Source organism: Barbus barbus, assembly GCF_936440315.1.
Source record: "Barbus barbus genome assembly, chromosome: 31".
Classification (NCBI taxonomy): Eukaryota; Metazoa; Chordata; class Actinopteri; order Cypriniformes; family Cyprinidae; genus Barbus; species Barbus barbus.
Window position 1 is genome coordinate 27,884,414 of NC_136759.1, and position 25,982 is coordinate 27,910,395.

General features: G+C 38.2%; 2 protein-coding genes across 3 annotated transcripts; both read right to left on the bottom strand.

The window, feature by feature from the left end:
* Positions 1 to 1,442: 1,442 nt before the first annotated feature.
* tagln (transgelin) lies at positions 1,443 to 13,857 on the bottom strand. Of its 2 annotated transcripts, none has more exons than XM_079386979.1 (5): positions 13,584 to 13,857; positions 10,116 to 10,307; positions 5,179 to 5,347; positions 1,844 to 1,946; positions 1,443 to 1,754 (listed from the first exon to the last, which is right to left on the bottom strand). In XM_079386979.1, exons 2-5 carry the CDS (start codon positions 10,293 to 10,295, stop codon positions 1,607 to 1,609), a joined length of 600 nt encoding a protein of 199 aa, XP_079243105.1. In that variant the 5' UTR covers positions 10,296 to 10,307; positions 13,584 to 13,857; the 3' UTR covers positions 1,443 to 1,606. The 2 variants fall into 2 exon arrangements, with proteins under 2 accessions (XP_079243105.1, XP_079243106.1); XM_079386980.1 differs by having other exon boundaries at positions 10,116 to 11,560; positions 13,584 to 13,688.
* Positions 13,858 to 15,341: 1,484 nt separating this feature from the next.
* On the bottom strand, positions 15,342 to 24,423 carry LOC306851821 (complement C1q-like protein 2). The gene is made up of 5 exons (XM_079388271.1): positions 24,288 to 24,423; positions 18,806 to 18,933; positions 18,030 to 18,209; positions 16,995 to 17,126; positions 15,342 to 15,836 (listed from the first exon to the last, which is right to left on the bottom strand). Exons 2-5 carry the CDS (start codon positions 18,906 to 18,908, stop codon positions 15,532 to 15,534), a joined length of 720 nt encoding a protein of 239 aa, XP_079244397.1. The 5' UTR covers positions 18,909 to 18,933; positions 24,288 to 24,423; the 3' UTR covers positions 15,342 to 15,531.
* Positions 24,424 to 25,982: the final 1,559 nt, after the last annotated feature.

Consider the following 25,982-nt stretch of genomic DNA (forward strand, 5'->3'; position numbering starts at 1 on the left):
AGCTCTTAAAATCAAGACACAATGTAGATCGCAAGCCAATTCATTTCTGTAATGAAGTGAGTGAAGCTGACTGAGCAACTGATTGGTTGCTAAGAAATCTTTCTATATGACCGGTAGTTAAATATAAGCTTGATCAGTGAAATCGGCCTAAAAGACAAGATGCTCCGATTTCAATTTTCTTGGCCGATTCTAATTTGTTTTTTTTTCAAGTGTGACCTGCCGATACCGATTTTCCTTTTAAGAACTATAATTGACAGCATATACAAACATCTATACTTTTTCAATGCAAAGAAAAAATCATTTACACAATGTATTAAACATTAGAATTCCTCCAATCTGGACTAAGTTACAGATATTCTCTATAAATGCATTTACAATGCAAAATTTCAAATGCATAAATAATTTTTTAAACATACAAATAAGAAATGTTGGGAAAAATGCGATGATACTTTTAAATATGAAACCAAACCACCAGTAGGTGGCGGCAAATGACTGAGTCATTTATTCAATCGATTCGTTCAAACGGCAGATTCATTCAGAAACGAGGGAAGTGACCGTCTTTTATGAATGGCTTTCTGAATCATTGACTCACTTGATTCGTTCAAAAGCGTGGATTCATTCAGTAATGAAAGACCGCTGTGTTGCTCAGAGACACACACCAGTTCTGCTGTTGCTTTTATTGGAACTATTTTCATCAGAGAAATTGAGCAAAAACGGCCAATATTGTGTCTAAAATGTAAGTCACTTAATTTTAACTTTTTGTTTATTGAACTACTATTGTATGAAATCAGCATCACATTGCAATCGCGTTGATATTCGGGTTAAACATCTTGGTCGTGCAATACTGCATGCATAAATCATATATTAGATTTTTTTTACTACCGTAGTATGCATCCCAATCTCAATTCCTGGAGGGCCACAGCTCTGCAGAGTTTAGCTCCAACCAGCTCCAAATCACACCTGCTTGGAAGTTTCTAGTGATCCTGGGGCCTGTTTCATTAAACAAGTTTACCGAATAAGCCAGACTTCAGTTAGTCTGACTTATTTTGAACCAAATCAGCTGACAATAAGTGAAATAAACCTGGCTTATTTGGTAAACATGTTTAATGAAACCGGCCCCTGAAGAGCTTGATTAGCTGGATCAGATGTATTTGATTAGGGTTGGAATTGAGTTTGAGACCAGTGATCAGTGAAATGAAGCGCTCATTTGTTTTGATTTCTGCACAAGTCTCTCACACTCAGGCTGCGCAAGTCTCATCTGGCACGACATCAATGCATTATCAGTCGCCGTAAGCGTGACGTCAAAACAGAACATTAGCATTTGCATAAACATGCTCTACAATAAGAGCAGGAATGTGTGTTACAGAAGTAAATGGGGATCGTTTTGATGTGATGTTGATTTGCAGTCATGCTGCACTCAGATGAAACACAATTCTACTCTGTTCAACAAAGAACATTTTAATCAGACCAAACATGTTTCACAAGTAGGGACAGACACTGGGTATGGACACTTGTTTTAGTAATGAGCGGAGTTCTTCTTTCTTTATGTTTATTAGACTGGTTCTGATCTAGACTGTGGTGGGGAAGCACGTGGCGAGTGATTGGCTCATGGGTTCATGATCTGTCGAGGTCTGCCGTAGCCTGTCATGCCAGACTGGGACGCCCCTCTATTGGATCCCATCTGCAGACCGATGACGTTCTTCCCTTCTTTCAACTGGTCATCAGAGAAATCTCTCCGGTTCTCCTGAGCTTTCCTGCAGGCAGGCAGAGGGCAGATATTTAACAATAATAAAATATTGATTTGATCTATGAGTCCGTGTCACGTGTGATCGTTGGGACTCACTTGAAGAACCAGTTGGGATCTCCACGGAAGCAGCCGTCATCTTTTGTGACGGCGATGCTGCCCAGAGCCATGAGTGTCCTCTGCACCGCGGCCAAGTCCTTTCCTGACAGCAGCAGCAGGATTAAAGCACAGCTCATTTACACAAACAAGCTATAAAGATGCACTGACATCTTAACTGGTTTGATTTTCTTGCATTTTGGGATCTAGCAGGGAGTCGTTCTACAGTGATTCCTGCATTTGTTCTAGTTGATTAGATGTTGAATGCTTGCTTGCTTGTTTTAACAGGAACCATCGTTCATGGCAAATATGTCCAGAGGTAAATATTCAAAAAGATACTTATTTTTTGATATTTGGAATTATGGATACAAGTCAAGGGTTATTATTGTGTTTTGAATGTAACATCAGTCCCTGAACAGTTAAAACACCCTTGAAAACATTTGTTACAGTAGCATTATTGATCATTTTAAATTCTCCTGTCAGAAATTAGGATGTAATCAGCACATTTGCTGTGTTCCTCATCAAGCTCTGTTTTGTCTTGGAGAGCAGTTTTCACTTACAACCTATTAAGTGTTTTATTTCAACTTATTTAAAATGTTCTACAACTGGGTTGTTGTCAGGGTCATTTCATTTGAAAGGTTATTGTTGATAATATTTTCCACACCTCAGGCCCAAAGTATATAATATTTTTACTAATATTTTTTTTTAAAACTAATGTACTAATAGTTATTGTTACTGATTTTAAACCTAAAGCGTTATTATTTTAACCCTATTACAAAAGTAAAAGCAATTGAAAAAAGGTAAGTAAAGGTAAGTAGCTTTAAAAAAATCTAACTTATTAAAGGAATAGTTAACCCAAAAATTTGTTTAAAACGTGTTAATGGGTGCCGTCAGAATGAGAGTCCAGACAGCTGACAATAATCCACACCACTCCAGTCCATCAGTTAACATCTGGAGAAGACAAAAGCTGAAACACATCCATCACTAAAATATTTTGAACTAAAACACGAGTTCATAATCCATAATAACGCTTCCTCCAGTGAAAAAGTGCATCTGCTGTTGTCTCTCTCATCAAAATCCAGCCACATATTTGTTTAGAGCTGTTTTGTAAACGCTGCTTGATTTGTGCAGATTTCTCTCCTGATTCAGACCAGAACACTTTTCACTGGAGGAAGAGTTATTATGGATTATAGACTGGTATTTGAGTTAAAAACATCTTAATGCTGGATTAGTTTCATCTTTTGTCTTCTCCAGATGTTAACTGATGGACTGGAGTGGTGTGGATTATTGTGATGTTTTTATCAGCTGTTTGGACTCTCATTCTGACGGCACCCATTCACTGCAGAGCATCCATTGCTGAGACACTGATGCAGAGACACATTTATACAAACCTGATGAAGAAACACACTCATCTACATCTTGGAAAAAACAAAAAGAGACCAGCAGTTTAGAGAATGGAAGGATGGATGATATTTATGGTGGCCGAGAACTTAAGAAAACACATGCGAATTGAACAACAAATGTGCTGCAAATACTCACAACACAACCAAAACCAGAAACACACACAAAACAAGCTGCAAGTAGCAAAGACCCCAACAATGCTTACGAAAATTAACCATGATTTTATTATAGTAAAAGTAGTAACCATATATTGATCACCATTTGTATAACCACAGTTGTACAAATACTATGGTTAAACTAAGTTAGTGTGGTTAATTTACCATGGTTTAACTATAGTAACTATTTTTTATTCGTATTAATTTTTTAATATAATGATTAGATGTATATATAATATATAGGCTATTTATTTATTTATTTTAATAGTAAAACCATGGTTATTTTTTTAAGTTAAAAGTATCCAGCTTGCATTTACAGTAATTGTGTAGTATTTCGTCATCTTATTTAGGCTAATCACCCCCCCCCCCCCCCCCCCAGCAAAAAAAGCTAAGGAACTATATGACCAGGATGTTAAAATAAGCAAAAATCTCACCTTTCAGAGTAGATATTTATAAGCATATCCCAGCCAGGTTCGTCGCTTGTTACGGTTCCCTTAAACATTTCTGATGTAGTCTGTGCATATTTGCAGCTCGTTCGTATTTGTTTGTGTTGTGAGTAGGCAATTTGCAGTGCATTTCTGTTTTTGGTTGTGTTTTGAGTATTTGCAGCACATGTGCTATCAAAAAGATGAAGATGTTTTCTTAATTTGCAGGTGTTTTTTATTTATTTATTTGCATGTGTTTTTTTTATTTGCAGCGCGTTGAGCTCTCTTGGCCACCGTAGATTAGGGATGGGAGATACTGAACTTATTTTGTTTTCGATACGATACCGATACTTTTAAAGGCCAGTATCGTCGATATCGATACCTATATGATACTTCTAAACTGAAATGTAAAATTATGAAATTAATTAAATTGTTAAATTACTAAAATGGGTAAAATGGACTTCACTTTATATTTGAAATGCATTTTAACATTCAACAGGCTTTAATTGCAACTCATTAGGTCATATTTTTGTTTACACATGGTTAAAATATATTTACTGTACTGGTAACCATGGAAATACAAATACTACAGTTGAACTAGGTCACTTTAGGAAAACCATGGTTCATTTTTCTAAGGGACTGCAGTGACAGACTGTTGCATGCATGAAATGTAACCTTTTTATTCTGACAGTGTATGATTTATATTAACATTGACTGATTGCAACATTTGCGTATGTTCAGATGAGCAGGAAAATATTTCCATCTTTATTTGCTAACATAGGTTATTCGTCCAATTCAATGCATATTGTATGCATGAATTTTTTGTCAAATAAACAAAATCACTGGTAAATAAAACACACCTTAGCACTGATCATTTTTATTTGAGTATCAATGTTTTTGATACTCGCATCATTATTGATATATCGATACTTCAGGAACGATACGAACATCCCTACCATAGATATTACTGGGTTGAAGGTTAATGCAAAATTGGTTAATAACTAGACCTACTAGACCTGACTACTTTGTACTAAGAAATATTATGCAACAAACAGGATGCTTTTCCCCATAACAGAGGTGATATTTAAAAAAAAAAAAATCTAAATTTCAGATTTAATTACACAAATTATTACTGCATAAATGATAACCTAGTTCTAGTATAGTTTTGCTTTGTCTCATGCCATACATTAAATCAGTTTGTTAAATAAAGTTGAATAATTTTTTAAGTTAGCTGATAGTTAAGTTAATAAAGAGATGTAAACAATGATAATTTAAACACATCTATTGAATAGTGAATTTTGACATGGATCTGAATGTTTATCACAAATACTGTATATATTTCTTTTGTTGAACTCACCCTCCCACAGATCTACGGTCTGAAACATGTCGGTTTTGACGACGCCGTATTGCTCCGCAGCGTTGAGGAACTGTGAGATCTGCTCCATCTGTTTGAAGGCCATGCTGGAGCTCTGGATCTTCTTCACAGGCTTGGCCTTACACAGAGTATTGATGAGCTCACACAAAACCTGAGAACGGTACAGAAAACAAGATTACTTCATTATGAATCACATCATAATAACACTGAGTGATCAAGTCTCACTCGTGCAGATACTAGTGTGGTTTAATGTTGTATCTGTCACTCAACAGGAATGTTATGTAATTGTAGTTGTTCTTAGCATTTCTTATGCCAATTTTGGATCCTCTACTTCAATCTTTTTGTTCTAGCTTTTTATTTTTTTTATTTTACCGAATAGCCTAGGTTCAACTAGCAGCTAGCTTTTCACTCATTTATAATTTTGTCAAAACACTTTTTTTTTTTTTTTGACTCATCTTACAGCTTTCATTGGTTCTTCATGAAATGTGACCCTTCAGCACAAAAGCAGTCATAAGTAGCACAGGTATATTTGTAGCCATAGCCAACAGTACTGTATGGGTCAAAATGATTGATTTTTCTTTTATGCCAAATATTATTACACTGTAAAAAGTGATAAATTGACTTAACTTAAAAAAACTGAGGAAACCCGTTGCCTTAAAATGATCAAGTAAATAATAATAAAAAAATAAGTTAAGTGAATTGTCAGGTTCACTTAACTTATTTTTTTTATTATTATTATTTACTTGATCATTTTAAGGCAACGGGTTTCCTCAGTTTTTTTAAGTTAAGTCAACTTATCACTTTTTACAGCATAGAATATTAAGTAAAGCTCATGTTCCATGAATATATTTTTAAAATTTCCTACAGTAAATATATCAAAACATCAATTTTTGATTAGTAATATGCATTACTAAGAACATCATTTGGACAACTTTAAAGGCGATTTTCTCAATATTTGTATTTTTGCACCCTCAGATTCCAGATTTTCAAATAGTTGTGTCTCAACCAAATATTGTCCTATCATAACAAACCATACATCAATGGAAATATTAATTATTCAGATGATGTATAAATCTCTGTTTCAAATTGAGACTTGTTTTATGACTGGCTTTGTGGTCCATGGTCACAAATGTGGTCAGATGATCTGTTTGTCTGTTAAAAAATACTCTGCCTGACCATATTCTGCATCCCTAATCCTACCCAATAGAGCACCCAAACTAAACAACTACTTCACTATTAGTAAGCAGCAAATTAGGAGCTTACTGAGGCAAAAGCCATAGCTAATGTTTTGTTAATATCAAGAATTGGACCTTAAGATAAAATGTGACGGAAATTTTCATGTTAGAAATGTATTATGATGATCAAGTTATTTAACTGCAGGAGCAACTACGGATGTGATATATTCCTGTGTTTGGCAGTCGTTGGCAACGTGGTCAGAGCACTCATCCTGCTGGAAATCCCTCTGCATCTTCAGCAGCCATCTCAGGGTCATGAGTGTTTGCCCTACAACCTGTACGCTTCACCTGAGTTTGGCAGTGAACTCCAGTTCAGCCTTCACCTGCAGAAGTTGGACTGTGATCTCTCATTCAACCATCTTGAGCTGCCACTGGGCAGGGTACCGTCAGTTCTTCTCAACTTGGGTGTCTTGTTTCCTTGCTTTAGGAAACGGACTCCTCTGAGTGGTGGTGCCTGAAATTTATTGGCTTTGACCCTCTGGAAGTCTGTCCATTTGGCAATTTCAACAAGAACCTTGTCATGCCTCCATCTATAGCAACCTTCTCCCACTGCGTTTGGACATCCTGCTTGCAGCATCATGGCCCCAGATCTTTAGGTTGTTTAGAGTTGGTAATCAATTAGCTACAGCATGCAAGAGGAAGGTCAGTTTGCCTTGGTCAGCACTCCAGAGTTCCCTCCAGGACAGCGAGCGCTCGAGGGCCTGATCCCACTGCATCCACTGCCACTGAGAGGAGAACCCTACTGTTTTTACAAGCCAGCCTCTCGGACCCTCTATACCACAAGTGTCTTCTTACCTTTGGCTATTGTTTTGTAGTTTCCCAATCTCAGTCGTTCTTTGGCAGATCATGCCAATGATTTCCTGATGTTTCCAGTATGATTCTGTTTCCCTCACTGCCTCCCGAGGCTTCCACTTCATGCCACAATTGACAGTTTTGTTGGCAAGTTAAATTTCTCATCCTTAGACAGTAGCAGTGTGCAGGTTGTTGTTGCCTTAGTGGCTTTGAATTCTTCCACCACCAATGAGACTGGAAAGTGGAGCTGTATAGATTGACTGAGCTGAAGTAGGAACACCCAGCCATCTTCACACAAACCTGTTATACAGCCTCTGCATGACGCCATACTGGATGCACCATACTTTAAACCTCACAAGCGGTTGGCTGTTGTCAATTTCATTGAGCCAAATGGTCAGTTGAGTAATGGTATCCTGAAGATTGGTGCTGTCTTTCAAAGTGTAGTCACAGCACTTTCCCAAGCATCAAATTCCTCATTCTTCAATAGCTGGCATTTTCAATATTGAAGGTGTTCCTCAACATCATTCCTTTCAGGACACACAGGCTCCTAGATGTACCTGGTTTAAATTGCATCTGTGACCAGGTGGTCATCTTTTCCAGTGAACTTAGGATCTACTGAGTTCCCTGGATCAATGAAGTCATTACAGAAATATCATCCATAAAGTCTCTGCAGGCTGGACGTCTTGTGCCATAGTGACCTACTGGCGCTTTCCATTGCTTTCCTTCTACCTTGAATAATAGGTTCATGGCAGTCACAAACAAAGCCATGAATATTGTGCATCCTGCCATGAAACCCTTCTCAAGCCTCAGCCACTTGGTGGTGAAGTTTCCCACTGTGAACCTCATTTTCAGCGGATCCACGTGAGACATTACAAGCTTGACTACTTCCGATGGTACTTGGTAGTCCTCCAGTGCCGTATGGATAAGCTGGTGAAGTACTCTGGGTAAGGCTTTGGTGAGGTCTAGCCAAACGACTGAGAGTGTTTTGTTGCTCCTCTTTGCCTTCTTGATGATCTGGCTAATCGCTGATGTATGCTCCAGGCATCTGGAGTATCCTGGCACACCTCCTTTTTGGACACTTGTGTCGACATACTCATTGGCGAGATAGGATAAGATAGTTAAGATATTAGCCTATTAGTAATGATGGACCAGAATATTTTACCTTTAACATCCAGCAGCGAGATCTCCTGAAACCGGTCAAATCCTGATGAGTTCAGCTCCTTACAATCAAAACAGCCCTCAGCGAGTGTCCAGAGATAGGGTTCCTACTTCTTTTTCCAAAGAGTCTGTAGAAGCTTTGCTAACCTCTTTAGCAGCTTTTGGGTAGTTTTTATAGATTTTATGGGTGTTTCAGAAAGTCCTGCTTGAGCTCTCTCCACCACTGCCCTTATTTCTTCCAGAGTAAAATCTGCCATGACTTGAGTGTTGGTTGCTGGAAAGGACAATCCCCCAGTGGAATGTCCTTATTGGAGTCTCCATATGCTGCTGCCATGCCGTCCTCCACTTCTTCCTTAGACCATACTAGTCTTCTACTCTTCCTCTCTTCAGAAGCATTGCAATTAATTTATGCAAACTGAAAACAAAGTTACACCAGCAGTGCACCAACTTAAAGTGCTGTGCTTATCAAAGACACGGAGGCTACTACACACACTAGATTAACTCTGACAGAGCTTTATTTACACCAGAGAAATGCATGAAGGCGATAGTGTAAGAGCATTTTGGGTACATCAAGTATGACCAGAGCTTCATTTAAATATAGCCGTAAAAATGCTGCTAAAAGAGCGAACACATAAGGGATAATGCAGCTGTGCATTAAGCATTTTTAAATGCACAACGTGAAGGCAAGAACCACCTGACACAAAGAAATAGTGCAGTAAAATCACATTTATTTTAAGTAGTTAATTCAAACATTTAGCTACTTGAATTAATCATTAATTTGATCGAGAGAGAGAGAGGTGACAGTTGCGTCTGTGAATTACCTGCGTCTGCACGTCTCTCTACAAACAATGAAGCTGTGAGTTTAGTTACTTCAAACACAGCGATTTTATCTCCTCGTTGCTGATGAATATAATGTAGCGATCCTGTAAGCTATTTTATTAATAAAAAGTCTCAGGGCATCGTTGACAAGTTTCTGTACTCCTGAATGTTTGTATGTTTGTGTGCAGCACGATCTCTGATCTCACAAACCAAAATAATAGACATTCTCAGGCCACATTTTAAATTAGATTAATTATTAAAAAGATTAGTAAAGGGCTACTCCACCCCAAAATGAAAAATTTGTCATTAATCACGTCGTTCCAAACCCGTAAAAGCTTAGTTCGTCTTCGGAACACAATTTAAGATATTTTGGATGACAACCGGCTGACTGTCCCATTGACTGCCAAGGAAATAACACTGTCAAGGCCCAGAAAAGCATAAAAAGCTTCGTCAAAATAGTTCATCTGCCATCAGCGGGTCAACCGTAACATTATGAAGCTACGAGAATACATTTTGTACGGAAATAAAACAAAATTAACGACTTTATTCAACAATTCGTCTCCTCTGAGTCAACATAGCGCCATTTTAGAGTATCCTCTGGGCGCAAACTGCATAGATAGATAGATAGATAGATAGATAGATAGATAGATAGATAGATAGATAGATAGATAGATAGATAGAATCAGATGATAGATAGACAGATAGATAGATAGATAGATAGATAGATAGATAGATAGATAGATAGATAGATAGATAGATAGATAGATAGATAGATAGATAGATAGATAGATAGATAGATAGATAGATAGATAGATAAAATGCTGTCAAAATCTGTTTCTTGGCAGCCTTTTCTTAAAAGTACAGAACATGTTGCTTGCATGATTGCCGTGAGGACACCACACATGCATGACTTACACATCCGTCTTTGAGCCAGGTCTGGAAACCCAGTTTTCCAGCCTCTGGTTTTTCAACCCCAGAGCCGCACTGAGTCACGATCCACTCCACCAAACGCACCTCCAGCTCAGGGTCGTACTTCTGCTCGATTTTATCCTGCACTTGGCGGCTCATCCCATAAGACGGACCCTTGTTTGCCATGGTTGAAACTCCCTGCGTAGAAGAGAATCAATAGCATAATATTAAGTTTCATAATATGTGCAATTCCATGTCAGATTTATTATAATTTTGTATTGTTTTTGTTCCAGTGTAGTCTGTCTGAAATTTTCCTCTGTCAAATGTTATTAGACATTTTCAACATGAATAATGGGTAACACTTTATTTTGATAGTCCAGTTTAGACATTCTACTAACTATAAGTAACTTTGTAACTACATGTCAACTAATTCTCATTAATTTGCAGCTACATGTCTACTAGCTCTCAGTAGAGTAGGTTTAGGGTTAGTAGAATAAGTTAACACTTGCAAAGTTTCTGATAGTCAGTATGTTGTATGTTGTGGACCCATCAAAATAAAGTGTTAGCAGATATTAAGCAGGGAGTCTACTAATACTCTAATGACTGCTAGTTGACATGTAGTTACAAAGTTACTTACTGTTAGTAGAATGACTAAAGTGGACTATTGAAATAAAGTGTTACCGAATAATGCTTGTGTGTTGTGTACACTGAAAAAAATAAATGATTCATTGAATTTACTAAAAACTTTTAAGGTAAGTGGTTACAAACTATTTATATTAACTTAATAATAATAAAAAAGTTGAAAGTTAGTCAACTAAATTTGTTTATTTAAATGTAGCTAAAATAAATTGATTGCAACCACTTACTGTTTAGTATCATTTGTTTTTTTCAGTGTAAAGATACAAAACAAGAACACAGTTGGGGGAAGTTTTTCATTATTTTACCTTTCCTGAAATCCTCTTCTCCTATAACAAACGTGTATCTATTGAAATTAAGCTAAACACCATCAGAATAAAGTGGAGGAAAAAAGCCAATGATGCAATTGGAAGCAGCCACAAAGCCATAAAATCCAAGTACAAATCATGCTTATAAATGTTGCGCCATGTGAACAGTCCAACATTTCCAATGGCAAACAGTTCAGCTCAATTATATACAAATATGTTATGTTGAATGAATAACTTGAGCTAAACTGTTTACAAAAAGCAACCATAGAGGCAGAGGCTGAGAGATTCACATGTTCATATAGTCCTTGATTGGAGGTGGATGGGGAAATCAGTACTGTACAGCTGAATAAGACAGGATCAGATGAACATGTTCCTCCAGAAACACCATCAGTAACATTCACACATTTCAGCAGTCTGTAACATCATCAAAGCGAAGCTCAAATCACACACACACCCTTCACCTGTGCTGCCATTCTGTGCTTTACGAAGTTCCTCTGAAGTCCCAACCTTAAGGAATGAGTTTAAAGTCATTCACCCTATGAGCATTACATCTGCACCTTTTTGTTTAATTAATTTATTTATTATCATTCTTTTAAATTATTTATTTCAGGACAAATAGTAAAAAAAAATGCTAAAATTTTTAATTGTTTTTTAAATTTTAGATTAAATTATATAATAAAAAGGGAAAATAAACCATTATACATGTGTCAAATGTAAATGGTTTCTGGTTTTCCAGAACATTATAAATAAGATAACACATTACCAAACCTGAGAAAAATGTAAAACTTAAAGTGCTTATATTTTTCTAATGCTATGACATTTACACATTTGTAAGTGTCATTTAAAGGGATAGTTCAAAAATGAAAATCCTCTCATTATTTACACACCATTTACACACATTCACTTCCATAGTATTTTCCCCCATACTACACTGAAAAAATGTGTCCTTAGATCAACTTAAACAAGTAATCGGTTCACTTTCTCTCAACTGAAAAAAATTAAGTTTGACCAAATCAAATTTCTATAGTCAACTGAAGCAAAAAAATCACTTTCAACCAAATATATATGTTTAAAAGTTTGAAGTCACAAGTCAAAACACTTCCTGTATAATGAATTAAAAAATTGAGAATATCTAGCAGTCATAACATCACAAGATTGCAATGCAAATCGAACAGCTAACATACCCAGACAACAGACTCCTGATGACACCAGTGAATCAAACCACTAAATGATGATTGAACCATTAGCAAGTTTGCTCGATCAGATTTTTCTCTTGCAAATTTTGCTATAACAAATGTGTTTTATAAACACAGTTACAGCAACCAGAGAAAAACTAATATTAAATAGTCAAGGGTCAAGAGCCCAACTATCTCCACACTTATCTCCACAATGGTGACTTCAAACTTAAAAAATATATATTTGGTTGAAAATGAATTTTTTTAGTTTCAGCTGACTATAGAAATTTGATTAGGTCTAGCTTAATGTTTTTCACTTGAGAAAAAGTAAACAAATTGTAACAAGCTGAAGTAATTTGTTTAAGTTGGTCCAACAACACATTTCTTTTCAGTCTAGTTTTACTTCCCATTAACTAAATATTTTACTTTAGTTCAATGACAAGATGAAAAAAGTAAAATGATTAAGTTGGATCAAGTATAAAATGTTCTTTTGAGTAAGGACAAGGCAAATGCAGTTTTTCAGTGTATGGAAGTCAATGGGGACCAGCAACTGTTTAATTACTGATATTCTTCAAAATATCTTCTTTTGTGTTCAACAGAAAAATGAAACGCATTCAGGTTTGGAATAAACTGAGGGTGAGGAAATGATGACAGGATTGTAATTTGTTTTTGGGTGAATTATCCCTTTAAGTTTCCATATAGTTTTACATTTCAATATTGTATTAGGCATTTGTAATCTAGACCTAATATGAGCATTTATCCTCAAAGTCTGGCTGCTTTGGTCATGAAGCTGACTGATTGGTTAATTAATGCTTCCACTTTATCTATCTACAGTATCGATCAGACAAATACCATAATCAACATATAAATAATGTTTATATTTAATTAAGTATATTACTATTATTTATTTAGTTTATGTTCTTTTCACAGTCTTTTTTCTCCCTGATCTGAGTTTTTTAGTTTGTTCTGCATCAATAATAATGTAGAAGGACTGAAATAGACTAGGTCTGCATTAAATGTTTATGAAGAAAGATATACATGTTTGATACAAATGCTGTAATTAAAATGTATAAGGTTACGACAAAGAAGAAGCTCCCGTTACACAACACATTCAAATATTACAGAAACACTGAAGTGAACTTGATAACTACTTGCAATCAAAAAGTCATGAAATATACTAAATTTAAGCTATTTTTCAGGTCTGGTCTTTTGTTTTTTTTAAAGATAGTACATAGATTTTGTATGGTAGAGCATGTAGAGCTGGATGGACTATTACTTTATGTCATTTAAAAGCCACAACAATCAGCAAAATACCTGACTGAAAGGAATTGAAAGCATATGAAAAACATACTTACTCTAGTGAAAATGAAGATGACTTTGTCGTTCGTACAGGCACCAGTCACCCTAGAGCTTTATGTTCAGCAGAGTCGCCCCTATCGCTGTTTCAAGAGGGGATGTCTTTTCCATTAGAGAAATAAAAAACCAGGCATTCGGTGAGAGGGGGCAGAGAAAAGGAAATTAACGCCTTAAAAGGACATGCTGTTTTTCTCAAGCCCATCCTCCTCTCTGCTCTGCACTTAAGCTTTCTGGTTCGGCCCTTTGTTAAAGCAAAGCCTTATTTGGGAAGAGGCTTGGATGAGGACAGGAACCAAGCCAAGAGTCTGTAGTTTGGTCAGAGAGCCGAATTCCCCAAATACCACATCACTGCATCAGAGGAAGGCTGTGTGAGCGCCTGCTGGAAGCTCGAGGTGGAGCTGGAAATAAGCTTTGAGTTTAGACAGAGACATACATGGAATAGTTTGACAGATGGACTGTATAGATTAGATAAATACACATTGAGACAGGCCATGGTCTGTCAGCGGTATATAAGGTATTTCGAAGCAGAAGCATTGACAGAAGGGAAATAAGAGAGAGCTGAAGCAAAATGATTTACTGACACGTAGGAAGCAAGCGCTAACAAGGGCTTCTATGTACAAAATACTCCCCAGTGTGTGTTCAATACTACATTATCTAATGTTGAAAGAATGCAATGCTACTATATTTTAGTCACACTTTATTTTAGGGTCTAATTCCCAAAGAACTATTAACTATGACTTTCGCTGCAATAAACTCCCAATTTGCTGTGCATTAGTATAGTTAGTAAGGTAGTTTATGTATGGGGTTTATAATTAAGAGATCTAAAATATGGTCATGCAGAATAAGGCATTAATATGTGCTTTATAAGTACTAATAAGCAGGCAGTATGTTAGTAACATGCATGCTAGTTAGCAGTGAGAAATGGTCCTTAAAGTAAAATGTTACCTGTATTTTTAACCTGTATGAGGGATTCATTTCATCGACCATTAATTTTAATGTAAACTGTATCATATCTCATATTTGTGTGATTCTTTATAAGGATTGATTATGCTGAACAAAATTATATGATGTTATATTAGGATCACAGTAAAACTCGTGAAAACTTTCCAAATGACCTTTATGTATACAGATATTATTATTATAATAACAGAATAACAAAACTGGACTCAAGTGTTCAAGTGTCAAGCTTGTTGATGCTGATAAATATATTGGAAATAGATAGTATTACTTGCATTAAAGTTTTAGCAGAAAGTAGATACTGCTGTGTAAAACGCTTAGAGAGAGAGAGAGATAGTATATAGATTAGTAAGAGAAACAGTAGTCATGACAAACATTTCAGAAAGTAGTATGCTGTATTGCTGTCATGATTGACATTTGGGGTAACACTTTACTTAAAACCTTTATGTATAATGCATGATAAAAGTAGCTTTAATACATTAATTATGCCTTGAAATGGACCTTTTAATGCATTGTACAATCTCATGAATAATTGTAACCACAATTAATACATTGTAACACTTATCAATTCATTGATACACTATGCATTTTAAATTCGGTTATAATTATTTACGACAAGATATCATGTATTACAACACACATGAGTAATGCAATAGCCTTTAATAACCCTTTATAATGCATTATACATAAAAGTGAAGTGTTACCACATTTGGTTATTATTTTATAGATAAATATGGTTTTATATTTTTATTCAGTATATAAAAAGATGTCAACAAACTAGAAGGAATAAGCAGCACAAAAACTATTAAAGTCATCTTTATTCATAAAGCCAGATACTGTCTTGCAAGGGTAGGATACATGTTTATTTAGTCACTTTTATGACAATTTTATATGAAGACTGCCAGATTCACACCCGGACATCTTGTTCTATTTCCATTGATTTAATCTCTGATGAAGATAGCTGTGTATGTGTGTACAGTTATTGTTTTCTCATTGCTCAGACACAGGATAGACCAGGTATCCGCTGAAGGTGTTTTGGCCCTGGGTGTCTCCACACAGCTGTCTGCCTGACAGCAGCTCCACATACACCTGACAGCCCTGTCTGAGCTGCAGAAGAACCGTCTGAGAGCTGCTGTCCTCCGAATCCTCACGGTTATCTTCCCAGGACGAGGCGATCAGCTGGCTGTTCTTCATCAGCTGCACCTTCTGGTAGAGCCGCTGACCTGCACTGCCAACGCTGGAGTACGCCGTGAAGGAGAAGGAGTAGAGGCCAGCGTGAGGAGCCGTGAATGTGCCTGTGAAGAATCAGGATCCGGTTGATGTTTGCTTGGCTTATTCTGTTCAAACTTACTATGAGAAGCTGGCTCTACAAGGACAACTTGAACTTGATGCATTGCATTGCATGAGTCTAAACAGGAGATTAGTTTGGCCTACACTCTTAAAAATAAAGGTGCCATAGATGCCATAGAAGAACCATTGAGTCAAAGATTCTTTAAAGAACCAGCTCCTATTTTCACCACAAAGAAACAGAAAGGTTCTTCAGATGTTAAAGGTTCTTTATGGAACCATTTAAACAAAAAGGTTCTTGTCTGGCATCGTGAAACGCCTTTATTTTGAATAGTGTATATATCATTTAAATGAGGTGTAGTGTTAATCAGTTGCATATGGAATTACTTGACTTCGTCATGACTTAAATGAAATATAAACAAAACTCATAGTATCCTTATTTCCCTCTTAAAACTGTTATGCATTACTCCACAGGTAGACTTTATAATATCTGGGCAAAAGTTTTAGTATTTTTAGAGTTCAAGTATCTGGGTGATTCATTGTAATCTGTCCTTTGAAACTCATGTAAAATAATATAAAATAAAATGATTTCAATTATTTCAGAAATATTAGAAATGAACTGACCTTTGATACAGCTATGATAAATACGAATGCCATGATTATTCAACATTTCACATTTTGTCATACAAGCTGGCAAGAAGCACAGGCAAGCAAGTCAACATTGAAGCCACATTCATTTTTTTTATAAAAAAGGCACTCAAAGTTTTAGATCAGAAGCTTACCAGCGTTCATATGACAGCTTACGTTTTTCATAACTGTCATATTTTAAACAACTAAGTTGAACTGCATCCTACCTGTGAAATATTATGGTATTTGTTATCAAAATACTGTCATCAGTTTGAAAACAACACTTTCAGATGTTTTATGCATCATTTATATGTGGTGTACATTTTTTGAAAATACAAATACTTTCATAAATCCGATAATTTACATCAAAACAGCTTAATGAATGATTTGGACAAAACCTCATTCTGCTCGTGTTTCATAGACTACTGTGACAGCAGCATTATAGTCTCCTGTTTTCCACTCATTTCCTGATGTTCAGGATTTTGACACTGCCTTGAAATATGAAGCAGCATTGGCACAATGTATTGTGGCCTGCCTACCCAAAGCAGGATTGTAGCCATTGCCCTGATTGAGGGAGACAGACTGGTAAGAGATAGACACATTGCTGGTAAACGGTCCAAGACATCCACTCATTGGAAGCATCGTAGCAGTGAAGGCTATTTTGGATCCAGCTTCAGGAAGGGACAGAAAGCAAGGAAAATATAACAGTTCAAAGTAAGATTTTCATTTTTTCCCCCAAAAATTATAAGCAAATACAGCGGGTAAAATAAGTATTGAACACGTCACAATGTTTCTCAGTAAATATATTTCTAAAGGTGCTGTTGACATGAACTTTTCACCAGATGTTGGTAACAACCCAAGTAATCCATACATACAAAGAAAATAATACAAATAAGTTCAGAAATTAAGTTCTGTGTAATAAAATGGACTGACACAGGGAAAAAGTATTGAACTACTGAAATGTATTTAATACTTCATACAAAAGGCTTTGCTGGTGATGAGTTTCAAGACGTCTCCTGTAGGAGAAACTAGCCGCATGCATTGCTCAGCTGTGATCTTGTCTTCAAATCTTGAAGGATCTGTGAGTCTCTTTGATGAACTCTGATCTTTAGCTCTTATTTTCTGTTGGATTGAAGTCAGGTGATTGGCTGGCCGTTCTAGCAGCTTTATTTTCTTTCTCTGAAACCAGTCGAGAGTTTCCTTGGCTGTGTTTGGGATCATCTTCATCCTGGTTCTGTAGGTGCTGGGACTGAAGCTAATAACCAATTTCCACTGACGAGGGGCAAGATTGCTTTCTAATTACTGATAGACTTCAGCTGGTGTCTTGGCTTTCCATGCCTTTTTGCACCTCCCTTTCTTCATGTGTTACTTTTTTCTCTGTGTCATTACATTTTACTACACACAACTTCATTTCTGAACTTATTTGTTTAGTTTTTTTGTATGTATGGATTACTTGGGTTGTTACCGACATCTGGTGAAAATGTCAAGTCAACAGCACCTTTAGAAATATATTTACTGAGAAAAATGGTGACGTGTTCAATACTTATTTTATCCGCTGTATGAGGCAACAATACCTGTGAGCTCCTCTATTTGGCTGTTCAGATGAGACAGTCCTTCCCATAAGCCAACCATACGCATGAACGTGGCCTCCTCCAGCTCAAACAGAGGCTGTGCCACACAACAGCAGCTCTGCTGTCTACTGAAGGCACATTCACAGTCCCATCCGCCGCAGGGCAGGGACCCCATGTAACTCACTGATGAAAGACAAGTGACAAAAATGTCAGAAAAAAAGTAAACTACCACTCAAAAGGTTTTGAATAGTAATATTTTTTTTTTAAGAAGTCTCTTCTGCTCAGCAAGCCTGCATTTACTTGATCCAAAATACAGCAAAAGCAGTAATATTGTGAAATATTTTTATTATTTAAAATAACTATTTGAATATATATTTAAATGTAATTGATGTCTGTGCTCAAATAAATGATACATAAATGTAATAATAAGAAATAAATGTTTTTGAGCAGCAAATCAGAATATTAGAATGATTTCTGAAGGATCGTGTGACTGGAGTAATGATGCTAAATTCAGCTTTGAAAATCACAGGAATAAATTGCATTTTAAAATATATTCAAATACAAAACAGTTATTTTAAATAGTAAAAATATTTAAAAATGACACTGCTTTTGCTGTATTTTGAATCAAATAAATGCAGGCTTGGCGAGCAGAAGAGACTTCTTTAAAAAAAACAAACATTACAAATCTTTCTGTTCAAAAACTTTTGACTGGTAGTGTAGAAGTGAGACACAGATCTGCAAAACCTGTATTCATATGAACAAATGATACACTTCTTTACCAGCAGATTGGCGCAGGAGGTCAAAGGCAGCGGTAGCCTCCACTCGTGAGCAGAGACTGAGAGCCATCGCTACACACAGAGCAGCTGCTGTAAGCGTCTTCATCCTCAGCGTGCAGAGTCCAGCAGCCCTTAAAATACAGCTCATTTAAACCTTGAATGATTGAAAACTTTTACAGATTACAACAGAAACAAATAAACATAAAACAATGAAGAAAGTTTCTACTCTAAGTCTGTAATACAGTGTTCCCAGACATGTTTCTGGAGGCACACACTTTGGTTGTCTTTCTTATCAGAGAATTTGTTATTATATATTACCAACCTCCACAACCATTGGAGAGAGCTTGATGGTCAACTTGGATCATGAATGCTTGTCTTCATGATCAATTACATTATAGCCATAAATTCATTTGCTGTCAGAATTAGTCATTGTTTGAGGATACCAAAAAATTAATCATAAACTGAATCTTACCTGCCACTAAATTGCCTGTGATTGTCAGTGAGGTACTACAACTGATCTTCCTATATATATATATATATAAACACATTAGTGCTGTCAAATGATTAATCGCGATTAATCACATCCAAAATAAAAGTTTTTGTTTACATATTATATGTATGTGCACTCTGTATCTTTATTATGTGTACAAAAATACAAACACATACAGTATATATTTTGAAATATTTACGTTTATACTTTTATATATTCATATTCTTATATTTTATATTATATATAAATATATTTAATATATAAAAATAATATTTTTCTTAAATATATACATGTATGTGTGTGTATTTATATATACATAATAAATATACACAGTATACACACATATATTATGTAAACAAAAACTTGTATTAGTGCTGTCAAACGATTGATCGCGATTAATCGCATCCATAATAAATGCATATATATATATATTAGTGTGTTATACGGTTGTGTGTCCTCTCATATCTATCTATCTATCTATCTATCTATCTATCTATCTATCTATCTATCTATCTATCTATCTATCTATCTATCTATCTATCTATCTATCTACATATATATATATGAGAGGACGCACAGCTAATTAAAATAAATCACTCTAGAATCCATATCTAGAATAGTACTTTTCCTGTATCCAGTGAGTAAACAAAAACAAAAGTCAAAAGTCTGAAAAAACCTTGAATGTCTTTAAGACATGAACTTCACAAACTTTGTTTTTCAATCCAGATTTTAGTTGCTCCACTGAAGCTTTCATTACTGCAGTCCCCGAACCAGTAAACATAGCTTTTGTTCCTGGTGGACTGTTAAAAAAATGCTTAACGCTAGGCTCCCCCAAAACCTGCAAAAATTTGCCAATCAGATTTAGACTTTTGTCTTTGTGAAAGTGTTTTCAGTTTGAAGAATCAATGGAAATCGGTTTAATTTCACATTGCAACAAAAACAGAAATTTCCAGAAGCTAAAATATGTCAGCATAAAAATTACAGCGTTAGATTTTTACAAACATTTATAAACATTCAAAAATGAACAAAAAAGAACGTCTCGGTTGCGTATGTAACCCTCGCTCCCTGAAGGAGGGAACGGAGACATCACGTCGGATGACCGACGAAATTGGGATCTTGCCAGAGAGACCAATCCACTTCGAGTGTAACTAAACGAGCCAATAGACATTGGCATGCAATCATTGCATCCAGCTGCCGCTGATCACCGCGTGAGCATAAGAGGCAGCGGGTGCACCACATTAATTCATGCTTTCGCTGAGGAGCCGAGCCGGTGACCCGGCAGCTCAGCGGTGGTACAGCGACTCTGGAGACGGGACGTGACGTCTCCGTACCCTCCTTCAGGGAACGAGGGTTACATACGTAACCGAGACGTTCCCCTTTCAGTCGGTCACTCCGAGTCACGTCGGATGACCGACGAAATTGGGATCCCTACCAAAGCGCCACAGACGCTGCCCCTTCCAGTGCCCTGTGTAGGCCCCCTGATCCTTCCTATAAGGCAGACGATAGGACCGGGCTCTACACAGAGAAGGTCAACTACTGTTGTTCCTTGAGCAACCCACCAGTAGGACTTGGATAACACTGGGAAGGGTGCCCTTCCGCCTGGAAGAGGCACACTGCGGAGTCACCTCCTCCCAGAGGGGGTTAAGTGACATTTAGACACGTGAAGTAACCCCGTAGGGCCCTATATCACATGGAAGTCTCTGAGATGGCTTAGGCTGCATCATTAGAGATGGCAGAGAACACAGGAGGAAACCGGTTCGACACGTAGGCTATAAAACCTAGCGAATGTGTTGGGAGTCGCCTAACCAGCAGCTCTACAGATGTCTGCTAGTGAGGCACCACGAGCCAGCGCCCAGGACGATGCGACACCTCTAGTGGAGTGAGCACGCAACCTGAGCGGGCAGGGCACACCTTGTGCTTCATAGGCCAAGGTGACTGCATCCACTATCCAGTGGGCCATACTCTGCTTGGAGACAGCCTTCCACTTCTGCTGTCCTCCGTAACAGACAAAGAGCTGTTCTGAGGTCCTGAAGCTCTGAGTTCTATCCACGTACTGTGCGCGTACAGGACAGAGCAAAGCTAGGGCTGGGTCTGCCTCCTCCAGGGGCAGCGCTTGCAAGTTCACTACTTGGTCCCTGAAGGGAGTGGTAGGAACCTTAGGCACATAGCCGGGCCGGGGCCTCAGTGTTGCACTGGAGTCAGCCGGCCCAAACTCAAGGCACGATTCGTCGTCCGAAAATGCCTGCAGGTCCCCCACCCTCTTGGTCGAGGCCAATGCAGTCAGTAGTAGGGTTTTCATAGAGAGAAACATCAACTCAACTGACTGCAAAGGTTCAAAGGGGGCAGTTTGTAGGGCTCTTAGCACCAATGCCAAATCCCAAGAGGGTAGGGAGGGAGGCCTAGGAGGATTTAGCACAGCTCTGATCGAACATTTCCGGGGGTCCTCACGGTGAGAGGAACACCAATCGATGAACAGGTTCCACTTCAGAGCATAGGCCCGTCTTGTGAACGGTGCACGTGCTGAAGCGATAGTGAGTGCTACCTCCTGGGGTAGGTCACCTAGAACCTCCGCGTCCCATCCAGGGACCATACGTGGAGTTTCCACAGGTCCGGACGCGGGTGCCAGAGGGTGCCGTCTCTGAGAAAGCAGATCCTTCCTCAGAGGAATCGACCAGGGAGGGGCTGTCGCGAGGAGCATAAGTTTCGGGAACCAGGTCCTGTTGGGCCAATATGGAGCCACTAACAAGACCTGCTCCTCGTCCTCCCTGATCTTGCACAGTGTCTGTGCTAGTAGGCTCACTGGGGGGAACGCATATTTGCGCAGGCCCTGGGGCCAGCTGTGTGCCAGTGCATCCGTGCCGAGCGTTGCCTCAGCTAGGGAGTAGAACCACTGGCAGTGGGTGGTTTCCGGAGATGCAAACAGGTCTACCTGAGCAACTCCGAACCGACTCCAAATCAGCTGGACCACCTGGGGATGGAGTCTCCTTGGCCTGGTGGACCTGCAGTAACGCCATGACGTGGAGGGCAGAAGTCGCCTACCCACAGGCTCTATAAGCACTGCCAGTTAAACCTGACGAATACCTACAGGCCCGTGCGGGGAGACACGGGTAACCCCGCAGGGTGGTAGCGGCTGTTGGACACAGTTGCATGGCCACAGACCGCTTCACCGAGGGGATGCCCGCGTACCCCAAGGCGGCCCCACCATCGAGGGTGGTGAGGGAGGAGGAGCCACAAGATTTGTTTCAGGCAGTAAAAGGTGCCTTCCACGATCTTGTAAGCTCCTCATGCATTTCCGGAAAGAATGGCACCAGAGGAGGGCGCTGAGAACCAGCGCGACTCCCCCCGAGAAACCACTCGTCCAACCTCGAAGGATCGGGACACGGTGGAGGATTCCACATGAGCCAGACATTCTCGGCGGCCCGGGAAAGCATAGCCGTCATCTCTGGGTCTGGCTCGGACAACGCTACCACACCCGAAGGGGGCAACGCAGCTGAGTCGTCATCCCCAGAGAGAGCGGGCTTGCCCTCCGATGCAGCAATCGACATCTGGTCGTCAGAGGGGGCATTGAAGGAAACGCCTGGTGCACCCAGTCCAGCACGCTCCTTCGGCAGCTCCACCAGCTGCGGAGTGCTTGAGGGGTGAGGAGCTCCACTTGGGGATGCCCTCACCGTGATCCTCAAATTACCTCTGACTCCACCTGACGCACCGTCACCCCGGGTGCGAAGACGAACGCTGGATCGCGGCAGAGGGACTCCGCCATGTTTGACATAACGGAGTCTATTACGCAACTCCGAGATGGTCATGTCCCTCCAAGAAGAACATGAACCATCCACGAAAGCTTTCTCAGCGTGCTGAATGCCCAGGCACGTGAGGCAGCAATCGTGACCATCCTGAGGCGCCAGGAAACGACCACACCCAGAAACGCACGGGTGATAGGACATCTTTAAAAAGACGCGATCACCCGTGTTACTCTTTTAGAGAAATTTGCTCTTTCAATGCTGAAGCACGCAGGGGAGCCGGCCACCGCACACTCCTAGTGTGACCGTCCTCACGGAAAACGTGACCACCACTGCTGCGCTGTAACGCCAACACTTGCTCGCTGTTTCTCACTCACAGGATAGGAGAGCAGCAGTGATGCACCGCCGCTCAGCTCCGAAGCGAAAGGATGAATTAATGCGGTGCACCCGCTGCCTCTTATGCTCACGCGGTGATCAGCGGCAGCTGGATGCAATGATCGCATGCCAATGTCCATTGGCTCGTTTAGTTACACTCGAAGTGGATTGGTCTCTCTGGCGAGATCCCAATTTCGTCGGTCATCTGACGTGACTCGGAGTGACCGACTGAAAGGGGAACCCTAGCTATGTGTACTGTGCTAGACTAACTGAGATTTGTCACAGCACAGTATACTGTTGCTCTTTCATTGCTCTGATTGCTTACATTGTTCTCCTCATTTGTAAGTCGCTTTGGATAAAAGCGTTAAAAATAGTGAAATTATTAAAATGATTAAATGTAAAAATAAATGTCATCACAACCAATCACAGGCTAAATACATCTAAACATAAACCAGATCTATGTGAGTTATGAATATAAAACAATTACTTGCTAGAAACAAGTGAGTATACTGCCTCAATGCTATTTTCATTAGCTGTTTACAATACAACTAACTTTCATTAGAGTATTAGTAGACTGTTAGGCTAGGGTTAGTAGAATAAGTTGACACGTATTTACAAAGTTACTTAAAACATCCATCAAAATAAAGTGTTAGCAGATATGAAGCAGACAGTCACTAATACTCTAATGACTGCTAGTTGACATGGAGTTACAAAGTTACTTATAGTAAGTAGAATGTCTAAAGTGGACTATCAAAATAAAGTGTTACCGAATTTTACATTTAATCAGATCAGTTTATGTAGTATAATGCAAAGCTGTGCGTTAACAAATGTAGATATAATATTTTGTCCACTTTCTTTAATAATATATTTTTAAAATACTCACTGTGATGAAGATAACCGATCAGGTGCAGAAGAATTGAGTCAGTTAAAGACAAAAATGGAGTTGTAAGAAGTAGCTTTCTGTGCAGCTTTATGCAGTGGGTGGAGTTGCTCACAGAGTAGCTCAGCCTCCGAAGCATCTGATAAGAAAGAATATGAGACACCACAATGCCTTTCATTTGTCCCACTTATATGAATGCATGAAAAGGTTATTTGTTACTGATACCCACAATAATATTTATAACCAGGATACTTTCAGCTCCTCATGGACTGCAGATAATGATATCATTCCCACTGCTGTGTGATTGTTCATGTCATTTGTGTATTATTACTGAATGTAGCCAAATCTGAAGTCTCAATCTAGAGGTGGGAGCAGGATTTGGTGTCCTGATTCTCAGAAAAGGGTGTAGACTAGAGAAAGATGTGAATCTATGATCATTGTACTTTAATGTTTTCCCAAAGCTTGAGAACAACTCTTCCATGAATGTTCTGTAAGATTGAAGTGATATATAATATGTATGTATAATGCAATAGAGAGGAAGTTTGACTGTGAGATGGCCATCAAAGATGAAACTTGTGTTTGTGAATCTGTCACAAAGAAAAAAAAAAAAAAAAACTATCCTGAAGAGATAAAGGCTAAAGCAGATCCCTTCAAAGTGAATTTTAGATGTGTTTTTAAGTTTTTTACCACAACATTTCCACTTTTAAATGAATCATTGATAATCAATGGTATATGCTTATCACAAATGTTCCATTTAATTTGTGTAAAACTATTCAAATTACAGAAAATTATTAAAATGCAGAAAGCACTGTGATGGAGACAGCTTGTTTCAATGCATCATTAAAAAAAAACACACTCTAACACATGGAAAAAAGCCATGTGTAAGCACATAGCTGATTTACATTTACTATAATAAATAATATGTTGATGTACCATGTATATGTATTTGAATTGTAAACATTGCTTTTTTTATTTCAACAATTTCTAACACGATGTTAAACTAACATTACATTGATTCAGTGATATTACCATCGTTTTTGTTAAAATGTCAACACTGTTTCAACATTAACCGAGGGTGCAAAAGTGATGTTGAATCAATATAATTTTGTAACATTAATTCAATGCAATAAGCACTGACCCATCAACATTAACATGACATTGTTTGAATGGTTGCTTGCTGTCTGGGAAAGGATAGGAAAAGAAGTTGAGCTGGTGGGCTCTCTTATATATTTAATTACAGAAACTATTTCCCATCTTCCCAATACAGTTAAATGTAAAATCAAGCTTTCAAAGGATTGTAAACCAGGCAAGCAAGACAGTTTTATCCCTCAAAATATGCAAGACATCCAAATTACAAGCCTTGGGTTACAAAGGAACCTAAACATTATCTTAGTTTGAGATAATAAATAAACAAACAAATGTAGTTTTAAAGGGTGATTCACACAGTAAAACAATTAAAGAGTTACCAAAAAGGTACCAAATGGCAAAATACTTGAAAAATGGAGGACAAAAATGATGACAGGTGATGTATACAGATGGCTTGGCAAGGCCTAAAAACAATGATGGGAAGACAACCGAAGCAGCATCAGATCCAGTGCTCTGATCATGTTCATTTTTAACATTATATCCTGGTTTAACTCTATTTTTGTTAAGAGTAAACACAAGCTTTTAAGGACTGTAAAACGGGCAAACAATATA

Coding starts and splice junctions, on each gene's coding strand:
- tagln (XM_079386979.1), bottom strand. CDS start 10,295: ATGGCAAACAAGGGTCCGTCTTATGGGATGAGCCGCCAAGTGCAGGAT. Junction 1,947..5,178: donor GACCGTAGATCTGTGGGAGG/GTGAGTTCAACA, acceptor TGCTGCTGTCAG/GAAAGGACTTGGCCGCGGTG. Junction 1,755..1,843: donor GATCCCAACTGGTTCTTCAA/GTGAGTCCCAAC, acceptor GCCTGCCTGCAG/GAAAGCTCAGGAGAACCGGA.
- LOC306851821 (XM_079388271.1), bottom strand. CDS start 18,908: ATGAAGACGCTTACAGCAGCTGCTCTGTGTGTAGCGATGGCTCTCAGT. Junction 18,210..18,805: donor CCTCCTGCGCCAATCTGCTG/GTAAAGAAGTGT, acceptor GTCTTTCATCAG/TGAGTTACATGGGGTCCCTG. Junction 15,837..16,994: donor TGGCTACAATCCTGCTTTGG/GTAGGCAGGCCA, acceptor GATTCTTCACAG/GCACATTCACGGCTCCTCAC.